Below are 23,303 nucleotides of genomic sequence, written 5' to 3'. Positions count from 1 at the left end.
ACCCCAATGGACTCGGAAAAACCCCACAGATTTTTCCATCAGTTTCTTTTTCATCAGTTTGGTCTTCGTGATATAAAAAAAACTTTTTTGTTTTAAAAAATGGTTTATCAGTACTCAGTTTGGAAGTTAAATCATCGGGAGCCGTTCAACTTTCGTTGACATTATTGCCCATTATTTATGAAATTGAACGAAAGTATCTGCTCACCCCTGTGCAGCGTTAAGAGTTTCTCGACAATAGCATCATTGCATGTTTGAGAATGATTTAAGTGAAGTTTTGAAGTCTCGAACATTCTGGAAGAAAAATGTGATCTAGAGCTAAAAATGACAAATGCAAGCTTTGGTCAATCAACAAGTTGACAAATGTTGTCAATAGATTAAAATACAGTAAAACAAGATTATGATCTATCTGCTATTGAAGGCTTGCTTTATTTTTTTTTAGCTTGGAGTCAACAAAATGGCACTGCTCCTGGGCAAATTAATTTATGTCTACAGTGTTTTTTATCTTACGTTGGTTCAATGAACCAGTCATGAAAGCTAATGGAGCTGGAAACGGTAGAAGCAAGTGTTACCCATGATTTTATGAAAACGGTCGAAAAATTTAGGTGATGCAGTGTCACTGTGTTGTCTGCACACAAAATTCAGGAGTGAGTTGACCAAGAAAAATCCAAAAATATTTCGAGAAATATTTTGAGAATATACAAATTTTTATTGGATATATGAAAACCTATGTAGTCTAATTGTCTTACTGTAATATAAACTCAGAGACCAGTAGTATTAGGCTAACGAAAAACCAAGATGTATATCAATTTAACATATTTGTTTTTTTTTCAAAAAAAATGTTGACCATATTTTTCGTCGAATTTTGCCGGCGTGTTTTGTTATTCATTCTGCTTAGCTTGGTATGTAGATACGGAACTATCATTGAGTTCCGATTGTTTTGAATGAATGTAATAAGCATTGTAGTCTAGACGTACAGAAAACGAAATAGTGGTTGATGCAAAGGAAATACTAGTCTAGTAGAGAATTTCTCATCATCATAACCGTGAAACAAAATTATTGTTGAGTTCTTTTTCCTTCAACTTTAATTCGTCAGCTTTGCTAGAAGGAAAAGTGACTTACTAAAAATTTCTATTCTCTTAAAGTTTTTTTTAGATCAAAATAGCATTAAGAATTTCAAAAGGACAATGATACTCAAAAAATTAATTACTCTTTTTGTGAACTTTAGTTTTTGTGTATTTTAGAAAATAAGCTTTTCCAATATGAAAGCTGCAAATTTCATTTGGTGAACACGAAAGCTCTTCACAGGAATGATGTAAACATTAATTCATCCAGCTGAGGTTTGCGACACAAGCTTGCTCTGATCAGGCTGCAGTTAGTGTTCCTTGATCCGACTATCCAGACTGAAGAGCTGCTGCTAGACTACTATTGGCGGGTCGCACCCGTTTGGGCTATCCTTAATTGACCTGACCAGAGATAACTTGGGTTGCCCACCACAGCAAATTTTTAATGGAGATTAGTTGTATCTTCTAAACTTTGTCTAGTTCATTGCCGGTGCAAGCCCAACTCTGTTCTTTGCAAACATACTGCTCCAGAAACCAATCATACTTCAAGTTCTTTTCTATTATGGATCTCTGGTATACTATGAACTGTCTTCCATAAGTGAAAGGGAACATGAAACCGACATCTTGGGAGAAGTTTCCGGTCAATCGAAACATCCCAACTCCGAAACCAATTGATTCAATTAAGTTCAGGCATAGATGCTGGTTAAAGTATGCCTGAAAAGTTGTACCAATTCAATTTTCGAATATATATCATATTACCAGTAAAAAGAAATCTGGGCGGATCAGTCTAACTTTAGCCATAAATATCACAAGAGCTACCAAAGCCCAGGTTACAGGTTACAGGTTACAGACCTAACGCAAATAAGACGGGATCCCCTTATACACACAATGAATTTGACCAAATTTTCCTGCTCTCAAAAATTGCAAACTATAATCTGCGAATTCGAAGACTAAATTTTTTGAAGACTAGTTTCGTGTGCCCTTGAGCACAATTTCCTGAGTGGAAATATTTGGTGCGCAGTAAATATTATTTTATTTGATCACGACAGAAACTGTGTCCCCCGTTGTGGATTGCCATTATCCGCATGTGAGATCTAGTCTTGTTCGCCTTTTTAAAATACAGAACAAAGCGGCTGAATGTTCCAACATTAGATCTAAAGCTTGCCAAAAACGTATTTTTTAGTACTGAAAGAAAAAAAACATTTTTTCAAAAGCGATACTTACTTTGAATCAGTTTCTCCGGAGCAGTTTGAGCACAATTTGCGATGATGCACTTGCTGATATCTTAGACCAAAAGTCGAAACGTCCGAACCAAACACCAAATAAGAGGGCATTTGTCGCCTTTTTATGATCACACTGGTTGATGATAAAAAGTTCCGACCCCGATCATACGCATTTTTGGCATAAATGTCTACCAAACGAGGAACAGATAGAAAACCCACACTAGTTGAAGTATTTTTCAAAAAAATGTGTATGAACGAAAAAAAACAGCCTCCAACGAAAATAACTCAGTGAAGTAAAAAAAAATGCCGCATTAGAATATTGAGATCAGCCATTATTAAAAAAAGCAAGTCAAGACGAACAACAAAATCAAACACCAATAACAACAAACAATTACAACCAAAACTTTATGTTTCTTTAGAAAAAAATTATTAACAAGGTCAAAACACCGTCAGATGAAACTGAAAGTTAACAAAAAAACATGTACTTCACTAGAAAAAACATGGGACCACTCCACAAAAAGGCTCGGTAACAGATAGACAAAAAGGAACAAAAAAAGCAAAGTTAAAAAAAATTGGTTTTTACTTTTAAAAACCATTAGTTTTAAAGTAAGGAAAACAATTAGATAGAAATTGGAAAAATCCAACTTGTTTATAATCTCATACGCTTCTGTAGGAATGGAGGCAACAATGTCTTTCATTATTCAATTTTTTATGCGGTTACAAGAAGAACAACGAATAGTGACAACAACAAAAACTCAATTTAAACTTGGGAGAAAACGCTGTCGAAGCCGTAAACCCATATTTTGTCCCACAAAATATGTTCAATTGAGCCCTCCTCAAACGCCAATAATGAAAATAAGTGACAAGAAGACAAAACATAGAGAAAGGGGGCTAATTAAGTAAAACTACTTTTCGAAAACAGGTATTTTCAAAGTCATGAAAGACATTAGCTACAAAAAAAGAAAATATATTCGTTTTTTCATCCAAAGAAAGCTCTTGACACCTGTATTTTTTCAGAAAAAGTCTGACGTATACAAAAAGAACGTCAAACATACACAAAAATCAAAAAATAGTTTACATTTTTGTGCAAAAAAACCCGTGCATAAGCCCGTAAATTCATAACGAATTCTTTGAAAAGATTACATTTTTTACAGTTGCACTTGCATCCAACAACGATAAAGTCATATTTGAACTGAAAGTAACGCGACTAGGTAACAAAGGGACAAAAAAGAACAAAAATGCGCTGTTAAAATGTTTTTTTTAACTTAGAAAACATTTGTTTTCAAAGTTATTATTTGTTCTGTTCTTTAATTAACAATAAAAATCAATTTTTCTAAGAAAAAGACCAACTGATTAAAATTCGAATCAATTTTTGGATTTTTTTATTCCAAAATTGGACCAAAAACCAACAGCCTTGTAAATGCTGTTGGTCCATTAGGAACATCAAATTGTTTCAATTGTAATAGATCTAGATAATTTGTTAGGTAAAGGATCAAAAATAAATGCCGCGTTTTTGATAATCATAGAGCGAAGTTGTCAGAAACCGGTAAAATTTTAATTCCAGAAAACGCTTAATGGAAGTGGAAGTAGGACTAGCTCCCTTTGTCTTTTGTAGTTTACAAAGATTGTGTCAGTTGTTTTTGAGTGTGTACTTTTGGCAAATCTAATCAAAGTGGACGAGAGAAGCTTATTTTGGGCAATTTTTGAATTATTTAGCCAACATTTTAACCCAAAGGAAAAATCAATCAAAATAGTCAACAGTATATTTTCGTGTTTGAAAAAAAATTCAATAGTACCATTGATAACAATTTTTACATATTTTAGCAAAATTGACGAAAATTTAGGCAAATATTCCGGAAAATGTGAATAAAAAATGCAGAACGGTCTAATATTCAAAAAAAATTTTAAACCACGATAACTCGCTCTAGAAAACAAAATTCAGAAGAATCGTTTTACTTCCATATTCTACGCTGGATTGGCTTTTTAATGATACCACTCACAACTCTCTACGATGAATATACCGGTCGGTCAAAATTGTCCGAATAAAAAAACCCATTTGAGTATATAATCCGTCCCCAAGAGGGGTCGCATCAAAGATGTTGTTTTTGAGTAAGTTTAGTGGAGATGCGAAAAGCAAAAACGTATTGAACAAGTCTGCAATTGACTTTACTGCTCAAATTAACTGGATAATTTTTGGTTTACTGATCCCAATATACAATTAGGTGTTTTCAAGGATATTAGAGAAATTTCTAATTCATTGCCCATTGGTTACTTTGCCTATCATTTCTTTGAGTAATGTCAACAGCTGCTAAACATATTTTTATTGGCTTTGTTGACTCCAAATTCATTAATTTTACTCAAGAGAAAAAAGAGTTTTCCAATTTAGTTCTTTTTCTTTGTTGTTTCGTTTCGTTTTTCGTGCATCTATCAGCAAATTTTTCGTTGAATGGCAGAAGTTAATCCAGTAATGAGGCCGATAGCCATAATTTTAGTTTCTACAAAAGAATTCACCAAAGTTTTCACAAAAAATGGCAAAAAAGTTTCACAGCAATTGTTTTTTTTTAAAATATTTCATTAGTTCTTGGACTCCAGCGTTCAGACACCCAACACCTGGCAAAAAATGTTCAACAACAATAAATATTTAAACAGCCAAAATAAATAGAAATTTGATAAATTCGTTTAAAAGAAAGTGCCTTGTCTAGCCATTACTGGTAATTTTTAGTTAAAACAATCTTTAAATTGTTCTACAATAATGCTTGTTCAAGAAGAACTACAGCCCGAAGCGTATAATCGGAAAAAAAGGTTTCAATATGGTTGAAAAAGCATCATTGGACTCGAAAAATTCCGAAAATCCTATTCCTAATTTATATAAATGAGACAAATCTCCTTAGCTGCAACAAATTTTATTTTACTGTGTTATACTCAATCAATGTGAGTTGGGTCAATTGTATCGCGATTGGTATTATCCAACTAGAAAGTGGCAATTGCGTCGCGAATGGCGAATGTGTTATCTATCTTTTGTCGATTACTTAGCGATTAGGCAATCGCGTCGCGAATGGTTGATTTCTATTTAGTTAGTTCAATTGAGAAGCGTTTGACAAAGATTTAATTCAACTGAGCGATAGCGCTGAAATGAGAAGAGTGACAACTAAAATTAAATAAAATGAAGAAAAGGATTTGTTCAACATTTGATCAAACATCCGGGAAGTAAAATTAGATTTGTTTACAGTATGAAATCATTAGACAGCATGAACAGACATTACTTGCAAAGTGGGAGGAAGTTAGTAAGAAGTTAGCAACAAAATGAACTAAATAGGCATTCGCCCTTCAAATGGAGTATTCAAACAAACATAGACTAAAGTATGAGTGTAGATACAAGAAAGGTATCTATCACCGTACGACATTTCTCCCCTCTTGGAAAGAAAATAAATTATTAATTAAAATCAGAAAATTAGTAAATATTCACCGGTTAGTAAGTAGTAAAATATTAAATAATAATTAAAATATAAGTTTGAGAGAGAAAGTTTGTTTTAATAAAGTTTTTATTCACTGTCACTTTGCTCAGCCGTTTCCGCTTGTAATACAGTCATCTCTCTCGGCTGTTCTTGTCGGTCATCAATACTCTGATATGAATCTCCTACAGTTTCGATGTCTTGATCGTCGACATATCCTTCGGTATTGCGAACCTTTTCAACTATTGTCTGGGTCTTCTTTTTCTTTAACGTTCGTTTACTTCTTCTGACAGATGAAGTATCAGAATCCGATGTGTCGCTTATGGTTAAATTACGTTTTGAAGTTTTCTTCAAAATTGGTGTTGGGTGTGTAGGTGTCGGTGATGTTGTTTGTGTTGTAGATGGTCCTGCTACAGTCGAATCATCCATTTGCGGCGCAATTGGACTTATGTTGAGTACTTGTACTAAATCAGGTCTGTTTTGAAAAGCTGTGTCGTATTTTGGATTCCTTTTCGGAATACGCATCTTTAGTGATCGTGCGATGTTGCTTGTTGTTGAGATACATGAACGTCCAGAAGAAACTATACTTACATCGTCGGCTTGTCGTTTATTCCTCTTAATTTTCTTGTCCCCGGTGTTTTTCCGAATTAGGTCTTTTTTGTGAAGTTGAATTTTCTGCTCTAATGTTTTTTCTGTTATTTTCTGCGGGCGGCGATCTATATATTCTATTAATTTTGTTTCGCGTTCGGCTCGTGTCCCGAATTTCGCGATGTCAGAGTTCCTGACTCTAACTTCCTGTTTATATGGCTCCTTTATAACGCTCGTTGTCGGGCTTATTTTGCAGACGGTGCTCCCTGGCGCTAGTACTTCATAGAGACCGTCTAAATTCTTTTTCTGTCGTTGGCTTTCGTGACGCTTTCTGGCCAATTTAACTTGAATACTTCTTTCGGAGCATGGTATCTCGCGGCAAATGGCTTCGGGTTTAAGGAATCTTGTTTCTCCGTCCTTGCGTTTTTCTTGTTCCAATCGTGCGCGGGAATTTGCAGCGCAAATGACCTTTTCTATTTCTGTGTCGGAGCATAACGCAGTGTCGGCCCATTGTTCCTCCGTTAAGTACGAACGACCTGGGATTGTGTCCTCGTCTAAATAATAATTAATTATGGCATTATAGTTCAAATTTTTATTATTAGGTTTAGTAGTGATATTTGATATTGGTGTATTACATTTTCTGCCAAAATGTGCCTCAAATGGTGCAATATTTAATGTTTTTTGTTTTGATATTCTTAATCGTTGTATTATTGCTTTCAATGAATTTTCTAAATGAAATTTTTTATTTAATTGTGATTTCATGCAAGATAATTGTCGTTTAATTGTTTGAATAATACGTTCTACTAATCCGACTGCTCTATGGTCATTTGCTGGTGCATATATAGGTGTAATATTATTTTCAGTACAAAATGTCTCAAAATTTTTTCCTGTAAAACACTTAGCCTGATCTAATCTAATAGTTCTGGGTACTCCGTGTTGATATATATAATTATTTAAGAATTTAACTACATTTGGGCCTGATGCATTGTTTACTATTTCTGCCGTAGGGTATTTAGAGTATCTGTCTATACTTGTAATAAAATATTGTTCTATGCCTTTCTCATTTAAAATTGGTCCACCGAAATCTAGTTGTATTTCCTCATTCGGTTCACTGCACTTAGGTAAAGGTGTCCATTTGCGGTGCGAAATCACCGGTTTAAGATTCTTACCTATTTCAGTGCATGCCTTGCCTTCACTAGCTTTTGCCAATATATCCCTGTGGATATAAGGCCACCAGATATTCTGAGCCAACGATAACATTGCAAAACTGCCCGGATGAGTAGAGTGTATGTCCTCGAGTACAGCATCCTTTATAGCTTTGGGGATTGCTATTCTTTCGTCTAGACAGACGCATCCGTTTTTTACAATCAAGTCTCTCCAATATGAATGGAGATATGGACTAATTTCCTGCAGTCTTTCGGCGTCGTCTCGTAATACACAATCTCGTACCTCTTTTAAGATTGCATCCTTCCCCGTTAATATTGCGAGGAATTTTTTGCTGAACACTTTCTGAAGTGTTTCGTTAAACATCAGGTCATCTGTTTCATCGATCATGCTACCTGTCGGAGTTTCAGTACGGCTTGTATTGTTTGATTCTGGGGTCGATGGAGTTGTATCAGAAAAGGTGACTCGTGCTTTTGTTGGTGTTGATTTTGAACGGACTGCTTTTGATTTTGACATAATTCTTAGGCTGTTTATAGTATTTTGTGATTTGAAAGGTTTATTTTCTTTATTTACGAAGTAATTGTTTGAACGCTGAATTTGGGCAAAAAGCGATTTGTTTTTGGGTGTGTAGTATTTATACTCGAATTTGGGTATTTTCGCGCTTAATTTGGTGTTATTTGGTGGATTAGTTGCTTTATTGCCATTAATGGGTTGAATTGGGACTAATTGTTCAGATTGTTCACATTCTTTACTGTCTGACATTTGCACCTCTTTTGCAACGAATTTGCTAATGGAATGTGAATTATTGACTTTATGCTTATTTGGTACAAATTGTAATTTGCTGGTTTTAAGTGGCATTTGCGACGCAAATGGATGATCAAAATGAGTATTAACATTTGAATTTCTAAGTGTTAATTGCGATGCGAATGAAGGTTTCAACTGTGAAGTTGTTAATTGCGGTGCAAATGGTAATTGAAATTTTGTCGAATTAATGTTTAACTGTGTGGTTAATCGCGGTGCGAATGGAGGTTTTATTTGTTGTGGTGGCATATTTGACTTTAATAGAGTCTGAAATTTTTTAGTTGTTGTTTCTTTATTCGCTATAAGATGTTTCATTGAATCACGAATTTTAGAAATTGTTGCTACAACAAAATGTTCGTCATAAGTAGATATCTTTTTAGCTCTAGCGAAGGGGTTTCTGGAAATGTAATCAACAAGTCCCATTTTTGCACCTGGCATATGTTCGATTGTGAAATTGTATGGTAACAGTCTATCTATCCAGCGAGACAAACGGCTGTTATATGATTTATTAGAGCGATGTTCTTTGAGTATTGATAATAGAGCTCTGTGGTCTGTTACTACCGTGAAATTTTTTCCGTATAGATAATATTTAAAATAGTCAATTGACCACACTATCCCCAGTAGTTCCAATTCGTTGACACTGTAGCGTTCTTCTGTTGTATTGAGAAATCGTGACGCGAATGCAATTGGTTTCCAACCCTCTGGTGTATTTTGTTCTAAAGCTGCCCCCAATCCTGAGCGTGAAGCGTCACATTTTACTCGAACGTCTAATTTGGGATTGTAATGACTATTTTCAGTACTATTTGCTATTTTTTCTTTAATTAGATTAAAGTGTTTTGTGTGTTCATCTGTCCAGACGAATTTTACTGATTTCTTTAGTAGTGGTCTAAGAGGGTGACATAATTGTGCTAGGTGTGGTATAAATTTACCGATATAGTGGACTGATCCTAGAAATGATCTAAGACGTTTTAATGTTGTTGGTGGTGGTATTGTGAGAATTGCAGCCGTTTTGCTTTCTAATGGTGATATACCTGTTTGTGTGAATTTGTAACCGAGCCATTCTATTTCTGGTTTTGCAAAGTGACATTTTTGTAAATTAATTCTCAAATTATCGTCATCTAGCTTTTGAAGACATTTGAAAACTAAAGCTAAATGGTCTGCTTCAGTGCCTGTACTAACGATTATTATATCATCCAAGAAACAGTATGTGTTTTGCAAACCAACTAGAGTATAGTCCATGGCTTTTTGAAATTCCGCTGGCATGTCTGTGAGACCATAGAAACCTGTTTTGAATCTATATGTACCAGTAGATTCACCACATATTATATTAAAATTACAATGTTTTGCTGTTTCGTGATGTAATTTTAATTGACTATATGCGTATTTAAGGTCTAATGTGGTGAAATAGGCTTGTTGACTGTTGTGTGTACTTGTTAAGTGTTGTGAGATGGTATCAATTAACATTTCAATATTTGGCATTTGATATTTGTTTTTGTGTATTGCTTTATTTAGAACTTTCGAATCTAGTGCTAGCTTTATTGACTGGTCTTTCTTTACGGTTATTACGATTGGGGATATGAAGTTTTCATCCGAACAACTAGATAATTTTTCAATATGGCCTTCTGTCTGTAGTCTTTCTAATTCATCTGTAACTCGCGGTTGGAGATTTATCGGAACACGTCGGCCTTTTTGATGCTTTGCTGTAAACTTTTGATGAAACTTTGATTTTGCTACATGTGTTTTAGATAGACCAATTCTTGATACTAAATGTGGAAATCGCGTCGCAACTGTCTCTTTAATTTTACATGCAGAATTAGTGATGTTATTAACACATTTACCAGTTTCTGGTTGTTGTTGGACAACTGCAATCCTCAGTGGGCCAAATAGATCTCTTCCAATTATGTTTTTGTGGCCGTCATCTACCACTGTCAACATTGCTGATACATTTTTCCAATGGTTGTAGGTCACTGCAGTTTCCAAATGCCCGATGATTTTGATTGGTTCGTTGGAGAACGTTTTTAGGTTCCTTTTTTCTGACGAATCTGTCCATCTTGCAGATTTAGTTGATTGTAGGATTCTGTTTGCTAGACTTTTTGTTATAATACTCACAGCACTACCAGAGTCGATCATTGCCGATGTTTGTATTTCTCCAATCTGTACTGCCACATTCAGTGGTTCCAGTTGATGAACTGAATCTGAAGATATAGCTGCCACGTAGTCGTCTGAGTCACTTTCATAGTTTGAATCGTATACTTGTTGGTACAATTGTTGGTAGCTTGTTATATAGTTTACTGATTCCTCGTCATCGCTTTTTTCTGGTGATTGTTCAATTTGATTTAGGTTTGCTTTTTGGTTTTTCTGTGTTGAATTCTGCTGCTTCTTTGGTTTTCGACATTTTCGAGCAAAATGTCCCAAAATACCGCAATTGTGGCATTTTTTTCCGTTCGCGGGACAAATCTTTTTGTGGTTGTGACTCCAGCGAAGACCGCAATCGGTACAAATACTTGTATACTGGTAGTTTGCAGGGATAGTTGGATAGCGTGTGAAGTCACGTTTTGCTGGAGGTGCATTCGCGTTACGATTGCGAATATAGCTATTGTTGATGTAATTTACAGATGTATTACTTGTCATTAAGTTTTGGTTAATTTTCTGTTGATTTTGTGCTCCCATTTTCATTTGTATGGCAATTTCTAGTGCTTTTGGTGGTTCCATAGTTTCCTTCAACAACTCCTTTTGAGTTTCGTGATCGAGCATATTGAGTATGAAAGCATCCCGAATTAATGTTGTTTCTTCGCTTCCGAGGTTGCAATTTTCTGCCAGTTCTATGAGACGACCATAGAAACTCTCTACTGACTCTCCCTTTTGTTGTTTGCATGAGTAAAATACGAAACGATCGTAGGTTATGTTACGAACCTTTGTGAATGATTCTTCCATTGCCTGCCACAAATCTTTTAGAGGTTGTTTCTCTACTTGAAAGTGTGGGTATTTGCTCTTGAAGATGCGACGCCCCTCTGTGCCAATGCTTAGATACAGCAGCGATATCGTCTTCTGCTCACAAAGTGTCCATGGTTTGTCTCCACAGAGAATTCCAATTTCATCAACCTTCTTGCATCTGTTTTGCCAGTTCACTTTCAACTGCTGGTTTCGAACCTTACGATCTCTTTCTGTGGCCTGCGTATGGTTTTCTACTGGTTCTTCATATGTAGGTTCTGGTGGATAGTTCACTGATGCAGGAGGATCATCTAAGAGAGTGTCAAGTTGTATTCCTTCCTTGGCGAGAAGAGCAAGTTTCCAATTTTGTGTCCATTTGTCCCACGTTAGAGTGGGTGTTGCTGTGGGTTTCTCCCAAAAGGCTTCTATGTGTAGTGGAGTTTTCTTTGAGTCCGCTGCTGACTGCGCCATGTTATACTCAATCAATGTGAGTTGGGTCAATTGTATCGCGATTGGTATTATCCAACTAGAAAGTGGCAATTGCGTCGCGAATGGCGAATGTGTTATCTATCTTTTGTCGATTACTTAGCGATTAGGCAATCGCGTCGCGAATGGTTGATTTCTATTTAGTTAGTTCAATTGAGAAGCGTTTGACAAAGATTTAATTCAACTGAGCGATAGCGCTGAAATGAGAAGAGTGACAACTAAAATTAAATAAAATGAAGAAAAGGATTTGTTCAACATTTGATCAAACATCCGGGAAGTAAAATTAGATTTGTTTACAGTATGAAATCATTAGACAGCATGAACAGACATTACTTGCAAAGTGGGAGGAAGTTAGTAAGAAGTTAGCAACAAAATGAACTAAATAGGCATTCGCCCTTCAAATGGAGTATTCAAACAAACATAGACTAAAGTACGAGTGTAGATACAAGAAAGGTATCTATCACCGTACGACATACTGCTTTGAAAATGACAAAGGTGATCACAAAAATTCGCTCGCCGAGCGCAAAATGTTTTGACATCTACTTTTCTCCCTCCCTCTTTCTCATCAAACAAACGAAATAACAGAAAACCACTCTCTCTTTTCCCAGCTCTTCAGCAAATTGACCCAAACACTTTGTTTTCACGCAATTTACTTCCTGCTTCAAATACACTAACAAAAAAAACTATAAAAATGTTCCAAAATTATTGCTTTTCGTATCGAACTTAATGTTTAATTTTCGGTTTCCAGTAACTTCAAGTATTTATATCATGTACTTTTTTGACGACTTCTGTTGTTTTCGGTTGATTTGATAAAAACTTTTCATAGCCTTTACTATATCATTTTAAATTCATACTGTATACATTCAAAAAGCTTGTTCAATTTTTGGGCAGAGTGTTTGCAAACTATCTCGTGAACTTTTAATTAAAATGTCTGATTTCTTAAACAACGATTTCAAATTTTCACGTCTAGAAAACTGTTGTAAAAAGCATTCAATTAGGCATTCATTTCAGTTATTTTTAGATCAAGACAAGTTAGTTGGCTTAGAGTTCGCCAGTATTTGAGTAAAGAATTTTTTAGAAGCTTTTTAGTTATAGTTACCAAAGCGTCAAAGAGTTCAGTTAAGTGAGGTAGCCTAAAAACAAAGGATTACTGAACGAGATTAAAGTAAGCTGTCAAATTCTCAGCACTTAGAGAAATTATGTACGCGCATTAAATCAAGGTCCAAATGATTGATCAAATCAATGTAATGTTAGACGTCTAATTATGCGCTTAATTCTGAGAACAATTCGGCAGGTTGGCAAGGTTAAAAAACGCAATTTGAAGTTCACAGTCTAAATTATACCAGTAAACATTGTGCTTCCTGCCCGGAGTTTGACTTTTAATCGGATTTTTACCAAACAGGACAATTTTAGCCATTCCCGATTCAAAGTGTATTCTATTAAGCCAATCCAACCTCCACCCCGGCTTGTGAGTATCATGATGCTGTGTTGACATTTGTGGCACTTTAGTGGAATTTGTGAAAAAAATTAAGTGGAATTTCAGTGTTTCCTGTGACTGAAGTGGATGTGACCACCATTTAATTTTAGTCTGTTAATTTAAATAGGTTACTAGTAGTTATCAGATTTACCAAAAAATGGAGATTTGATTAATTTGAACGCGGAGCCGAGATTTAAGTCATACCTTAAAAACATTGTTAATCAAATTGAAAGATCATCAAAACCAATAGATAGACCATGGACAGACCACCAAAATGCTAAAGTTACAGAAATTGAAGGAGATTATAAAAAAGGTAACAAAGCGTCCAACAGGACAAAATTGCAAAATAGCTGAAAATTGCTTCATAAAGTCCAGTTTTTGCTTCAAAATCCTGAAAATTATTCCAAACGTACTATCACGAGCTTCGATAATTGAGACAAACACTTTTGGCTGAGAAATTTGAGTTGAAACTGAAAAAAAAGGGCTTTGAAAGAGCTGCACGTCACGGCTGGCTTAGCGCAAAAGTTTTTCATCAATTTTCTTCATTCTCGCTCAGAAAAATGCTTTGTCAAATACCATTCTAATTTCTGTCTCTGATTTTGATTCTTGTTCAGCAGAGCAACCTAAAAACTTGTTTCAACGTTCGGCATTCGACTTACTCTAAAACATCTGCTGAAAATATCTGAAAAATGCAGGAACCTTTAATAAATTGTTAGAATTTCATTTGTGCTGCTTCAAAGACGCAATCTACATTGTTTTTTCTAATAAAATCAAGTACTATAATGAAATTAACTTACATTTTCTGATATTATAGTCTAAGTATGTTTCTCACTTCTGTTTTAAGACTTTTTGATTATCAGTTTTAAAATTATTTATTTTTTGCAAATTAACTTCTTAAGACGATCTTATTTGAAAACAGCGTACACGAATACTAGAAGAAATTTGCAGAGTAACAGGTTAGCGCTCTCTTCACCAATTCAAGCCCTTTGGTTGATTAAATTCGATTAACTTTCAGGGCGACACAGTCCCCTCACTGTACAGCCTATCAAATTTCGGAAGAAGACAATTGTGAAATGTTTTTCCAGCTTTCCATTTTCTCAATTGAGTGGCTCGAAAGATGACATAATTGAAATCTAAAGGTGCTGCAAATTTGATGATTCAGTTATTTTTTCTTTCAAACTCGATCAAGTTGGTTTGCTGAACTTTGAGGTTATATAAAAGAACAATTTTTTCAGGAATCAATTTTATACCGTTTGTTCTCAAAAAATGGTTAGGAGTTTCCTTTGGGACCTAAACTTCATCAGCCTCACTTTTAATTTTTCAAATTCAAACATGGAGTGGAAGTTTGTTTTGATTAAGGAATTGAGTATGAAAGGTACCGAGAGGTCAAAAGCAAAGTAAAGTTGCCTGACAAAACCGCCATTAGTCGAAACAGTAGTTTCAACAAGCGTTCTCGTCTTCAAAATCATATTTTCTGCTGTTTCTCTTTGCTAATAGTTCTCAACTAGTCTCAACTAATTCTCATCTTAATCAGCTGCAACATTGCTCAACCGAACCATTATCTTTTTCCAATAGATGTCAATTTGTCATATTGTAGTTTTTGTTTCAACGCCATTTTTTTTGGGGGGGGGGAGAGAAGTAATTATATACTTAAATGGGTTTCTTTTGTTCTGCCATTTTTGACCGATCGAGATCTTCATTGTAGAGACACTCTAAGTTTTTCTCGTGAGAATCCTGAAAAAAGTCATGAATTGCCACACAATTTTTTAGAAAATAGTGTGGAAAAAACTCAATTTGTTGAGTAATAAAAATAAATTTCCGTGTCAAAAACTAAAAATCCAATGTTTTCATCACACGAGAAAATTTTTCGCGTGCGAAACCACACGAGACGCATTTTTCACTCAAAAAATTGCAAGGTTTCAGAGTGGATTTGTGAGTGACAACATTATTAAACCCGTCCAGCCTAGAATATAATATAATTGAAAAGTTTTTTAAATTTTGTTTTTCCAATGATTATCAACGTTTAAATTTTGTGAACAGTAAACAGTTTTCCGTTGTTTTTGTTCATATTTTCCGTAATTGTCATTTTTGCTATAAATTTTTAGTTGTCACCAAGTGTTATTGATGTTACATTTAAATATAAGAGGGTCGCTGAATGATTTGATTCAAGTTTTTTGGCTAAAACATTGCTGAATTTTTTGAATTTGTGGATTTTTTTATCAAAAGGCGCTCTAAATATGCTTTTCAGCTTTTCAACCCACTTTGATTGAATTTGCCAGAAGTAGCCACATGCAAACTGTTCATACAAACTTTTTGAATTTCAGAGAATGGCTAATTTTACTAAAAAGCTGGTCCAGCTTAGAATAGATTAATGGAATTTTTTTTGAAATCCTTGCTATCCACGGAGTTATTGCGAATTAAATTTTTGCGAACATTATTTGACAGATTGTTTTTGTTGTTACACACTGATTTTCACATTTTACGTATTTTTTTGTACGCAATCTTTGCAAATTTTGCTAGGAAATATCAAAAATTTGTTAACAAAATTGTTGTATAAATCATCTGTAAGAACAGATGAAAGTTGTTGACCTGTTTGATTCAATTTTTTGACCAAAATTTAAGATAAATTTTTAGAAGTTCAGCCTTTTTTTACCAAAATTGACACAAAATAAAATTCTTTAGAACACTGTATAAGTTTGCCGGATTAACACACCTAAAAATATTTTGCTGACGCAATTTCTTCTAACTCCAAAGAGCCTATATTGACTTGCTCTTTCAATGAGAATGTTATTAAATAAAAAATGTGCCGGTTTTTTGCCCAATAAAATTGGCATTCATCCAAATAGCATCAATTAGTTTTGACATTATGAATTTCAAAATTTTCATACCCTTAGTGTTCGGAACAATTAACTTGTCCTAACTAAGGAACACCAGTAGCAAGGCTGTTATTGGTCCAATCGATGCCTTCTACAGTACAAAATTTTTTTGGATTTTAATCAATCCCTGTCTTTTTAAATTTTTTCAGCATTTCTTGCATTTTCGTGTTAATTACAAAACAGAAAAGTTCAATTTTGGGCTTTGATAATACGATTTTTTATTAGAAAGTTACGATTTTTGAATACTTTTGCATTTTAAAGTTTCTCTTTTTATTTTGTCGTATTTTGGACAGTTCAGATATGACATTATTTACAGGCCACATATCTCATCAGTGGTGTTTTAAAACAAGGTCGAAACAAAGTTTTCAATCTATTCAGTAATAAAGTCATCATTTTAACGGCTTCGACACACTATTCAGCCAAAATGAAATAGAACTTTTGGTCTGTTTTTGTCTTTATTTGTCAATCTTGTTGTTGACGCATTAAAATTTCTGGATAATTGCACGTCTCAACGGTTCCATATGGATGAACAAAGGAAAACACTCACTACTTTAAGTTGATACTCAAAGTATTTTAGAACTTTAAAACCGTAAACATAATTTTTTTAATTCCGCATTTTGCTGTTTTTTGTCTACTCTTTATCTAATCCCATTAACATAAGGTTGCATATCACATTATTGGCGTTGAAGAGAGACACAATTGCACATTTCGATTATTTGTACTGCACTACTTTTCGTTTTATCAGCTCTGCCGTTTCGGTCGCTGTTTTCTTAAACGAATGAAATATTATAAATTATGACGGACCTCAATGATTTTCATTGGAAAAATATTGACTATAATTAATGATTTCAGTTGGTAGCTAATTTGTTATCACTTTAATATTGTTTGTTTTCCAAAAATACTTTATTTTTTCAAATACGATCCATTTCGTTTTCTTTCTGTCGATTTCATACATACGCTCATTATTGAGAAAACACGTATCACATTATTGGTGTCCAAAAAGACAACATTGTTTATATCTTTTTCCTTGTTTTTTGTCTGTCATTGTTTTTGTAGACGTACAACGTATATTCTGGATAGTTCCAGGTCTCAAGTTCTTCATATGAAGGTATGGACGAGCTTTAACCTATTTAAAGACTGCGCTTGATGTCTAAGTCTTTCAACTTATTTGTTTCAAAAAGATTTAAGCATATTTTTTAACTTTGTGTTTTTTGTTCTGTTTGGTCTATTTGTTACTAAGTCTGGTTAATTCCTGGTGTCATATTTTTCATATGTACACTCAAACTCATCATTAAAACAAAATGAGTTTTAGTTATATTTGATGTTTTTTTGGTTATATGAGTTTGTTGGTTGCATCGTCTCGTGATCTTCTTGACAAATCTCTTAAGCATCTTAAAGCGGCATTGTTTAATTCGTTTATGGATTTTAAAGAAATTTATTATTCGTACAATTATCTTTTTCGACAAAATACTTATACTTTTGAAAATGTAAAATCTCTTCCTGGTTTGAAGGACAATTAAGTACAAAAATTGTATGATCGCGGTCGGAACATCGTGTTCAAGCGTAGAATACCGAGCCTCTTTATTTTGACCCTGGAAGATTTAATTTGCAAACAATTATCCATGTTGCAAATCTTAGGTACAATCAAGAGTTGTAATTGAACTCGCAGTTCTTTCGAGGATCGTTTTATTCTCTTCGTGGAATCTTACATTCAAGAATTGTTTGGATTGTATTTGGATGCAATCTCTTATTCCAAAACTTTCGAAACTTTCGTTTTTTTATGTTAATTACTGACAAAATGATTCCAGATCAAGCTTTAAGAATGCAAATTTTGTAAACTCAAATTGAGTTCTTGTGTTTCGCCTGCATTCGTTTTTTGCCATCTCACAGCTTGGTCTCAATGATAAACTACAAATTGGCTTTAATAGTTGGCGCAGGAAAAATCAAACCATGCTTTCAATTGTTTTATATAATGGCCCTTATTACTTTGTATCAATTTGTTTTCAGAAAGTATCATTAAGTTTTGGTTTTCCTTCTGTTTCGATATCATTTATTTTACTTCTGTCAACTTGTAGCTTATTCTCATTTAAGGCAACTCAATTATTCGTGAGAAAATGAATTATTTTGTCGAATGGATTTAATTTTAACTGATGGTTTCCCAGCTTTGGTAATGTGGGCTTTCGAAACTAAAAAACGATGTAAATTTTATATATTTGCCCATTTTCAGGTAGTTTTTTGTTTCCTGGCCGCATCACAGTAACAGCATAACAAGTTTTGGGAGAACGTTGACTTAGCCATCAAATTCATAAAAAACGGCACAAGTTTTCAATACTTTTTAATGCGCATTTCCTAAACGCCAAATTGATCAATTTGGCGTTTAGGAAATGCGCATTAAAAAGTATTGAAAACTTGTGGCGTTTTTTATGAGTTTGATGGCTAAGTCAACGCTCTCCCAAAACTTGTTATGAAAACTTATATAATCTTCAGTTTATTTTTGTAGTTCTTAAACATATTCTGGATAAGGTAATATTACTTTTTCACTAGATGTATAAATAAACCAATTTAGTCTTTTCAAATTATTGCTAAAGGTTTCAAGAACACTCAAATTGATAATTTGCGATATGAAAAAGATTTTTGAACCTTCCCTTTTTTGTTCTTGTCGTCATGTAACTTAGTCTCTTTCTTGGCAAGTTTTAAGAGCTAATTGCAGAACTAAACGTCAAAATTTATGTTTGAAGCGAAGTGGGAAAAGTAGAAGTGTTTCAATTATTAATAGTTTCTAATCGTTTTAAATGTCTCATAATTTTAGTGGCCTTAATACTTTGATCTCAGAATTTAAGTTCAAGTTCTGTCCTTAATTGTTGTTTTTGGAGGTGTTGCAGCTGGTCTGTTTTCTATTTTGAGTTGAAAGCTTACGGTTTCTATGATTTTTTAAAATAATTATTTTAAAAGATCAAAGAGTTTTTGTACTTTGCATTTTTTGTCTTAAATCTGTCAATATGTAGATTAGTATTAGTAAAGGCAGATCGAAACTTCTTTCTTGCAAGCCAAAATCCAGTTTTTATAGCTGCTTTATTTTTAACTAATGGTTTCTTGGCTTTGGTACTATGCATTTTCATTAAAGTTGCGAATTCAATGTGCTTGCCAGTTTTTGAGGTTGTTATTCGTTTCCTTGTCGCAATATCAAACTAATGGGGATGTCCCTCTGGCGCTGATCAAAATCGCAATTGAAAATATTTAATATTTTCAGGGAATTTCTTAATGGTTTAAACGGATGTGACACTGTTTTGTTGTTAAAATATTTCACTTCTTTAAAAATTTTTGCCCTTTCCGTCGTTATTTTGTAGTCGTATGACAGATTACGGATAATGAATGGTTTCAATTGTTTTCTCAACAGGTATAAAATAAGCTTTCTAATCATTTCATTTAATAACTAAAAGTTTTAACCACTCAGAAAATAATGGTCTTCAAGGATGGAAACTTATTGAAATTTGTCTTTTTCGCTAACTTTTTCGCATAAGGAGTCGTATAAAGGAGAGGTTCCATATCTTTTTTTAGTGCAGTACAGCTTCATTTGTTTTGTATAGGTATTACCTGATTCCGTTTTGATTTTATTATTATGTGTTCTTTTAAAGGTAGACATCTAGTTTTGGGTGTAAATAATATTTGTTTTTATCTGCATTTAAGTTGGTTTTGTCTCGTAGTCTCATTATTGGCAGGTTTCATCGTCCCTCTAATTTGGTATTATTTTATTCCTTTAGTGGTTTGGTAAACTCTATATGAAATTTTGAAAGTTTTCTATCTCTTCCTCATTGGATAGACAATCAACTCAAAAATGTGGATGATCGGGGTCGTAACATTATGTGCAAACGCACATTACCGATTCTTCTTGTATATTAAGAATTTTGGTGCTATTTAATGTCTAGTTTACACATTGTGCCTTGTTTAGTTTAATTTTTTTGCGTTTATTTTGTTTGTTAATAAAGAGACATTTTCTTGCCATGAACAATGGCAAGATCTCGATTATATTTGCCATAATTGAGGCATATCTTTTTTTCCATTTCACAGGAAATACAATGCGCTGAAATTAAAGAAATTGTGCACTGAAGTATGCACCCGTCAAAGCCCGATAACATTAGCTATCGGAATCCTCAATCACGAAAGACACTAAAACCATGTTTATATGATTCGGCTCATTTCTTACACAGCTTTAGTGCCTTTCAGCGCATTCGCTTTTTACCATGGTCAAAGTGACATACTTCAGATTGACAGATGCAACTTAGCTCCTAAGGAAGTAGTGGTATGAACTCACTTTAATCCAGTTAACTTTCTTTTCAGGTGTCATCTGAAGTCTGGTGATTTTTTTGAAGTACTGTTGGGGACTGAGGCCCCGGCTCTGACCATATGTTAGGTACTGCTTCGTTTGGAACTCACAGCATTGCTCTAAACAACCCACCTGTTGCAACTTAATTCTTTCTTTCCTTGTTGACAGATCGGCTATGATGACAAGTCCTAGGTCGACGAATATTGCATATAAAATGACCTACTGATATTAATGTCTACTTTGTGTCAACTTTAATGGTTAATGTTGAACATGTGTTGACCGAAAATGGTCGTCTTGGTTATGTAACCACCATCTACCGTCGGGGTCGATCACGTGTCAAACAAATTATTTGACAAAAGATGCATGAAAATGCTTTGGGTCAACCATATAAGTTATGAAAAGACAAATTCTATCTGTCAAATTATAGAAAGAATTTTAGGTAGAGCATGTTAAGATATATGAAAAGACCTTTGGTTCAACTGATGAAAAGGCCAAGGCTGACCGTTAAAAGTTATGCAATTTTGCATAAAATGAAGTTAAAAATTTTGCTTTCCCTTTTCCGTAACTTAAGTTCAACTAAATTGAAATTATTAAATTTAAATTAAAATCCATAATCTAACCCTCAAAAATTATATTAATGATTTTACGGGAGTATGGTTTTGTCTTATTATTGGGACATTTTTGTCCGATCGATATCATTTGTGGAGTATGGTGAAAAATCGCATTTTTAATATATTCTTAAGACTCTGAATACATTCTAAATGGTCAAATTTGCTGATTTTGTTTATTTTATTAAAAATAGACGTAACAAATACCCATCCTCGTAATGTTCCTTTTTTTCATTTCTGCGATGAATGCGTTGAACGAGGCGTAATAAGAATAGTTCTAAAAATGTAACAAATTTTTCTCTAATCTTAATTCACTATTTTTACATCAGTTAGTTTTTTCTTCGGCCCTGTTCAAAATTACCTGGACCAAGAGAGAAGGAGAACCAGTTGATTTTGTGGTAGACCGGCTGAATGAGGTCTGAGAACTCATCCTCGTCACCACAAGAAGCATTCCTAGCCCACCGCAGCCCCTGCACACTATATGAGGTTAAGCAGAAATGGTTGCTGTTTAAAAACAAAATCAAGTATAGGTAGAGAAGGAGGCTGACGCACCTGTGCTTTCGCCGCGTTAGTACCGGCATTCCTCTTAATTAACTTCACGAAAAATGGTGCACTACAGTTTAATGATTTTATTCTTTGCAGATTTGTGAAAGTAGTTAATACGGCGAGGGATCGCTCACTGCGAAAACTTTTTTGAAAAAAATTCAGCATTTTGGATAATTTTAAGAGCCGCATAAGCGTCCAAACAAAAGGCTTGAAAAACCTTCTGAGCTGAAACTCTCTTTTTTAATATGAGCTAGAAGCTATATTAAGGGGAGTAAACTTTTAACCATTATCAAAATTTCATATATAAAAAAATCCACGTTGAGAAACATTTTCAGTGAGTAGTAAGAAACCAGTACATACTATATCACTTTTTGGCAAATTTTACCCAAACAAGTTCGTTCAAGCGCGCGGATAAAAAATTCTTGGCAATTATTTTCGAATGCCGAGGATTGTTGCCCAAAAGTTAAATGACTTAAATTAACTACATTTTCAAGAAAGTAGACAGATATATAGGGTTTAATTCCTGTTTTGTTTATATGCGAAAGTTCATCAAACTCTTGCAATGGGGAGAAAAATGTATGTGTGCAAGGTCAGGGAATGATTGCCTGCAGCCTATAAACCCAGTCTGTTTATCTATTTGTCAAGAACGCGTTTGCGTTGTAGCGAAAACCTATGTCTCTAATGAGAACAAGCTTTAGGTTGTTATTGTGTACGCAGGCTAAAAATTTTCTGAAGAAAAAATTGAAAAACAGTAGTCTTTAACTACATGTAAAACATCTTCAAATATACGTTCCAACAGCTCTTCAATCTCTCCAACTATTAAGCAATTTTTATTTTTAAAACACAAAGTCAAACACAAACTCGACCTTGTCTCGTTCAAACTGAATGGAATTTGTTTCACCTAATAGATAAAGTTATATAATCCAGACGTATTAAAATTTTGACGAAACTCTCACCTCAATAGAATAAAATAAGTTTGAAGATATCTAAACCAGTATCTGATTTTTCGAATTAATTTACTATCAGCAAGTCGGGGAACAAAAAAATCTGAAGGACAATTTTTGAACAGATCTAAAAGACTCAAGAAGGAAGAGAAAGAATCTTTGATTAAGTTAACCGGAATTGCAGCTGAAAACGGTTTGAAACTCCAGAAAAAAATAGGATTCTCTGAAGAATTAACATACAAAAAAAGAATACTTTCATTGAAATGTATTCATCGTTTGACGTGACGTGAAGATGTTAAATAGGTCCATGATGTTAGCGAAGTGCAGAGAAGCAACATATTGTTTATTATTGTTTGTGAGAGCATCAGTTGTAGTTCCTCAGAAAAAGGTGTAAAGAAGCAAAGGAAGGAAAATTTTGGAACCAGAGGAACAACATCCTGTTTTTTTTTTTAACTCAGAGCTCACCAAAAATCCCTCAAATAGAGAATTTTTTCTAGGGAGAAAAAAAGTTCTGAGCAGTGAGTTTTTTTTAACTCATCCACATATGAAAGCATCAAAAAGGTCAGAACACAAAAGAAGATCAAATTAGGATCCCTGTATTTAACAAAAAACTCTACTAACAGTATCTATGTTTTTTATTGAAGAGGTGCCTGTTTAATTTAAAACAACTGCTTTGATCCAAACAATAATTCAAAAGTTCTTAAGAATACATCACACTATTATATTACGTATGATTCAACAAAAACATGTTGTACATCACATTTTAGCGCTTAGTAAACAAGTTCCAAAGCAAACTTGTTTCAGTAAAAAAAGGTTTAGAAG

The 23,303-nt window shown here is 34.0% G+C and overlaps 1 protein-coding gene across 1 annotated transcript; it reads right to left on the bottom strand.

The window, feature by feature from the left end:
- Window positions 1-1,328: 1,328 nt before the first annotated feature.
- LOC142345425 (uncharacterized) lies at window positions 1,329-21,572 on the bottom strand. Its single transcript, XM_075397511.1, has 3 exons — window positions 21,353-21,572; window positions 20,372-20,502; window positions 1,329-1,775 (listed from the first exon to the last, which is right to left on the bottom strand). The coding sequence occupies exons 1-3, from the start codon at window positions 21,570-21,572 to the stop codon at window positions 1,527-1,529; spliced, it is 600 nt and encodes a 199-aa protein (XP_075253626.1). The 3' UTR covers window positions 1,329-1,526.
- Window positions 21,573-23,303: the final 1,731 nt, after the last annotated feature.

The sequence above is a fragment of the Convolutriloba macropyga genome, chromosome 1 (genome assembly GCF_964194025.1).
Source record: "Convolutriloba macropyga chromosome 1, txConMacr16.3, whole genome shotgun sequence".
Classification (NCBI taxonomy): Eukaryota; Metazoa; Xenacoelomorpha; order Acoela; family Convolutidae; genus Convolutriloba; species Convolutriloba macropyga.
The sequence above is the reverse complement of the archived record's forward strand: the minus strand, read 5'-3'. Positions and strand labels throughout refer to the sequence as shown.

Bases quoted from the DNA above. Each gene is read 5' to 3' on its own strand.
- LOC142345425 (XM_075397511.1), bottom strand. From the start codon at position 21,572: ATGCCGGTACTAACGCGGCGAAAGCACAGGTGCGTCAGCCTCCTTCTC. The intron at 20,503-21,352 runs GTAATTTTGAAC...TGGGTTGTTTAG, and splicing joins CTCCTTCTCTCTTGGTCCAG to AGCAATGCTGTGAGTTCCAA. The intron at 1,776-20,371 runs GTGAGTTCATAC...ACAACTTTTCAG, and splicing joins AGAAAGTTAACTGGATTAAA to GCATACTTTAACCAGCATCT.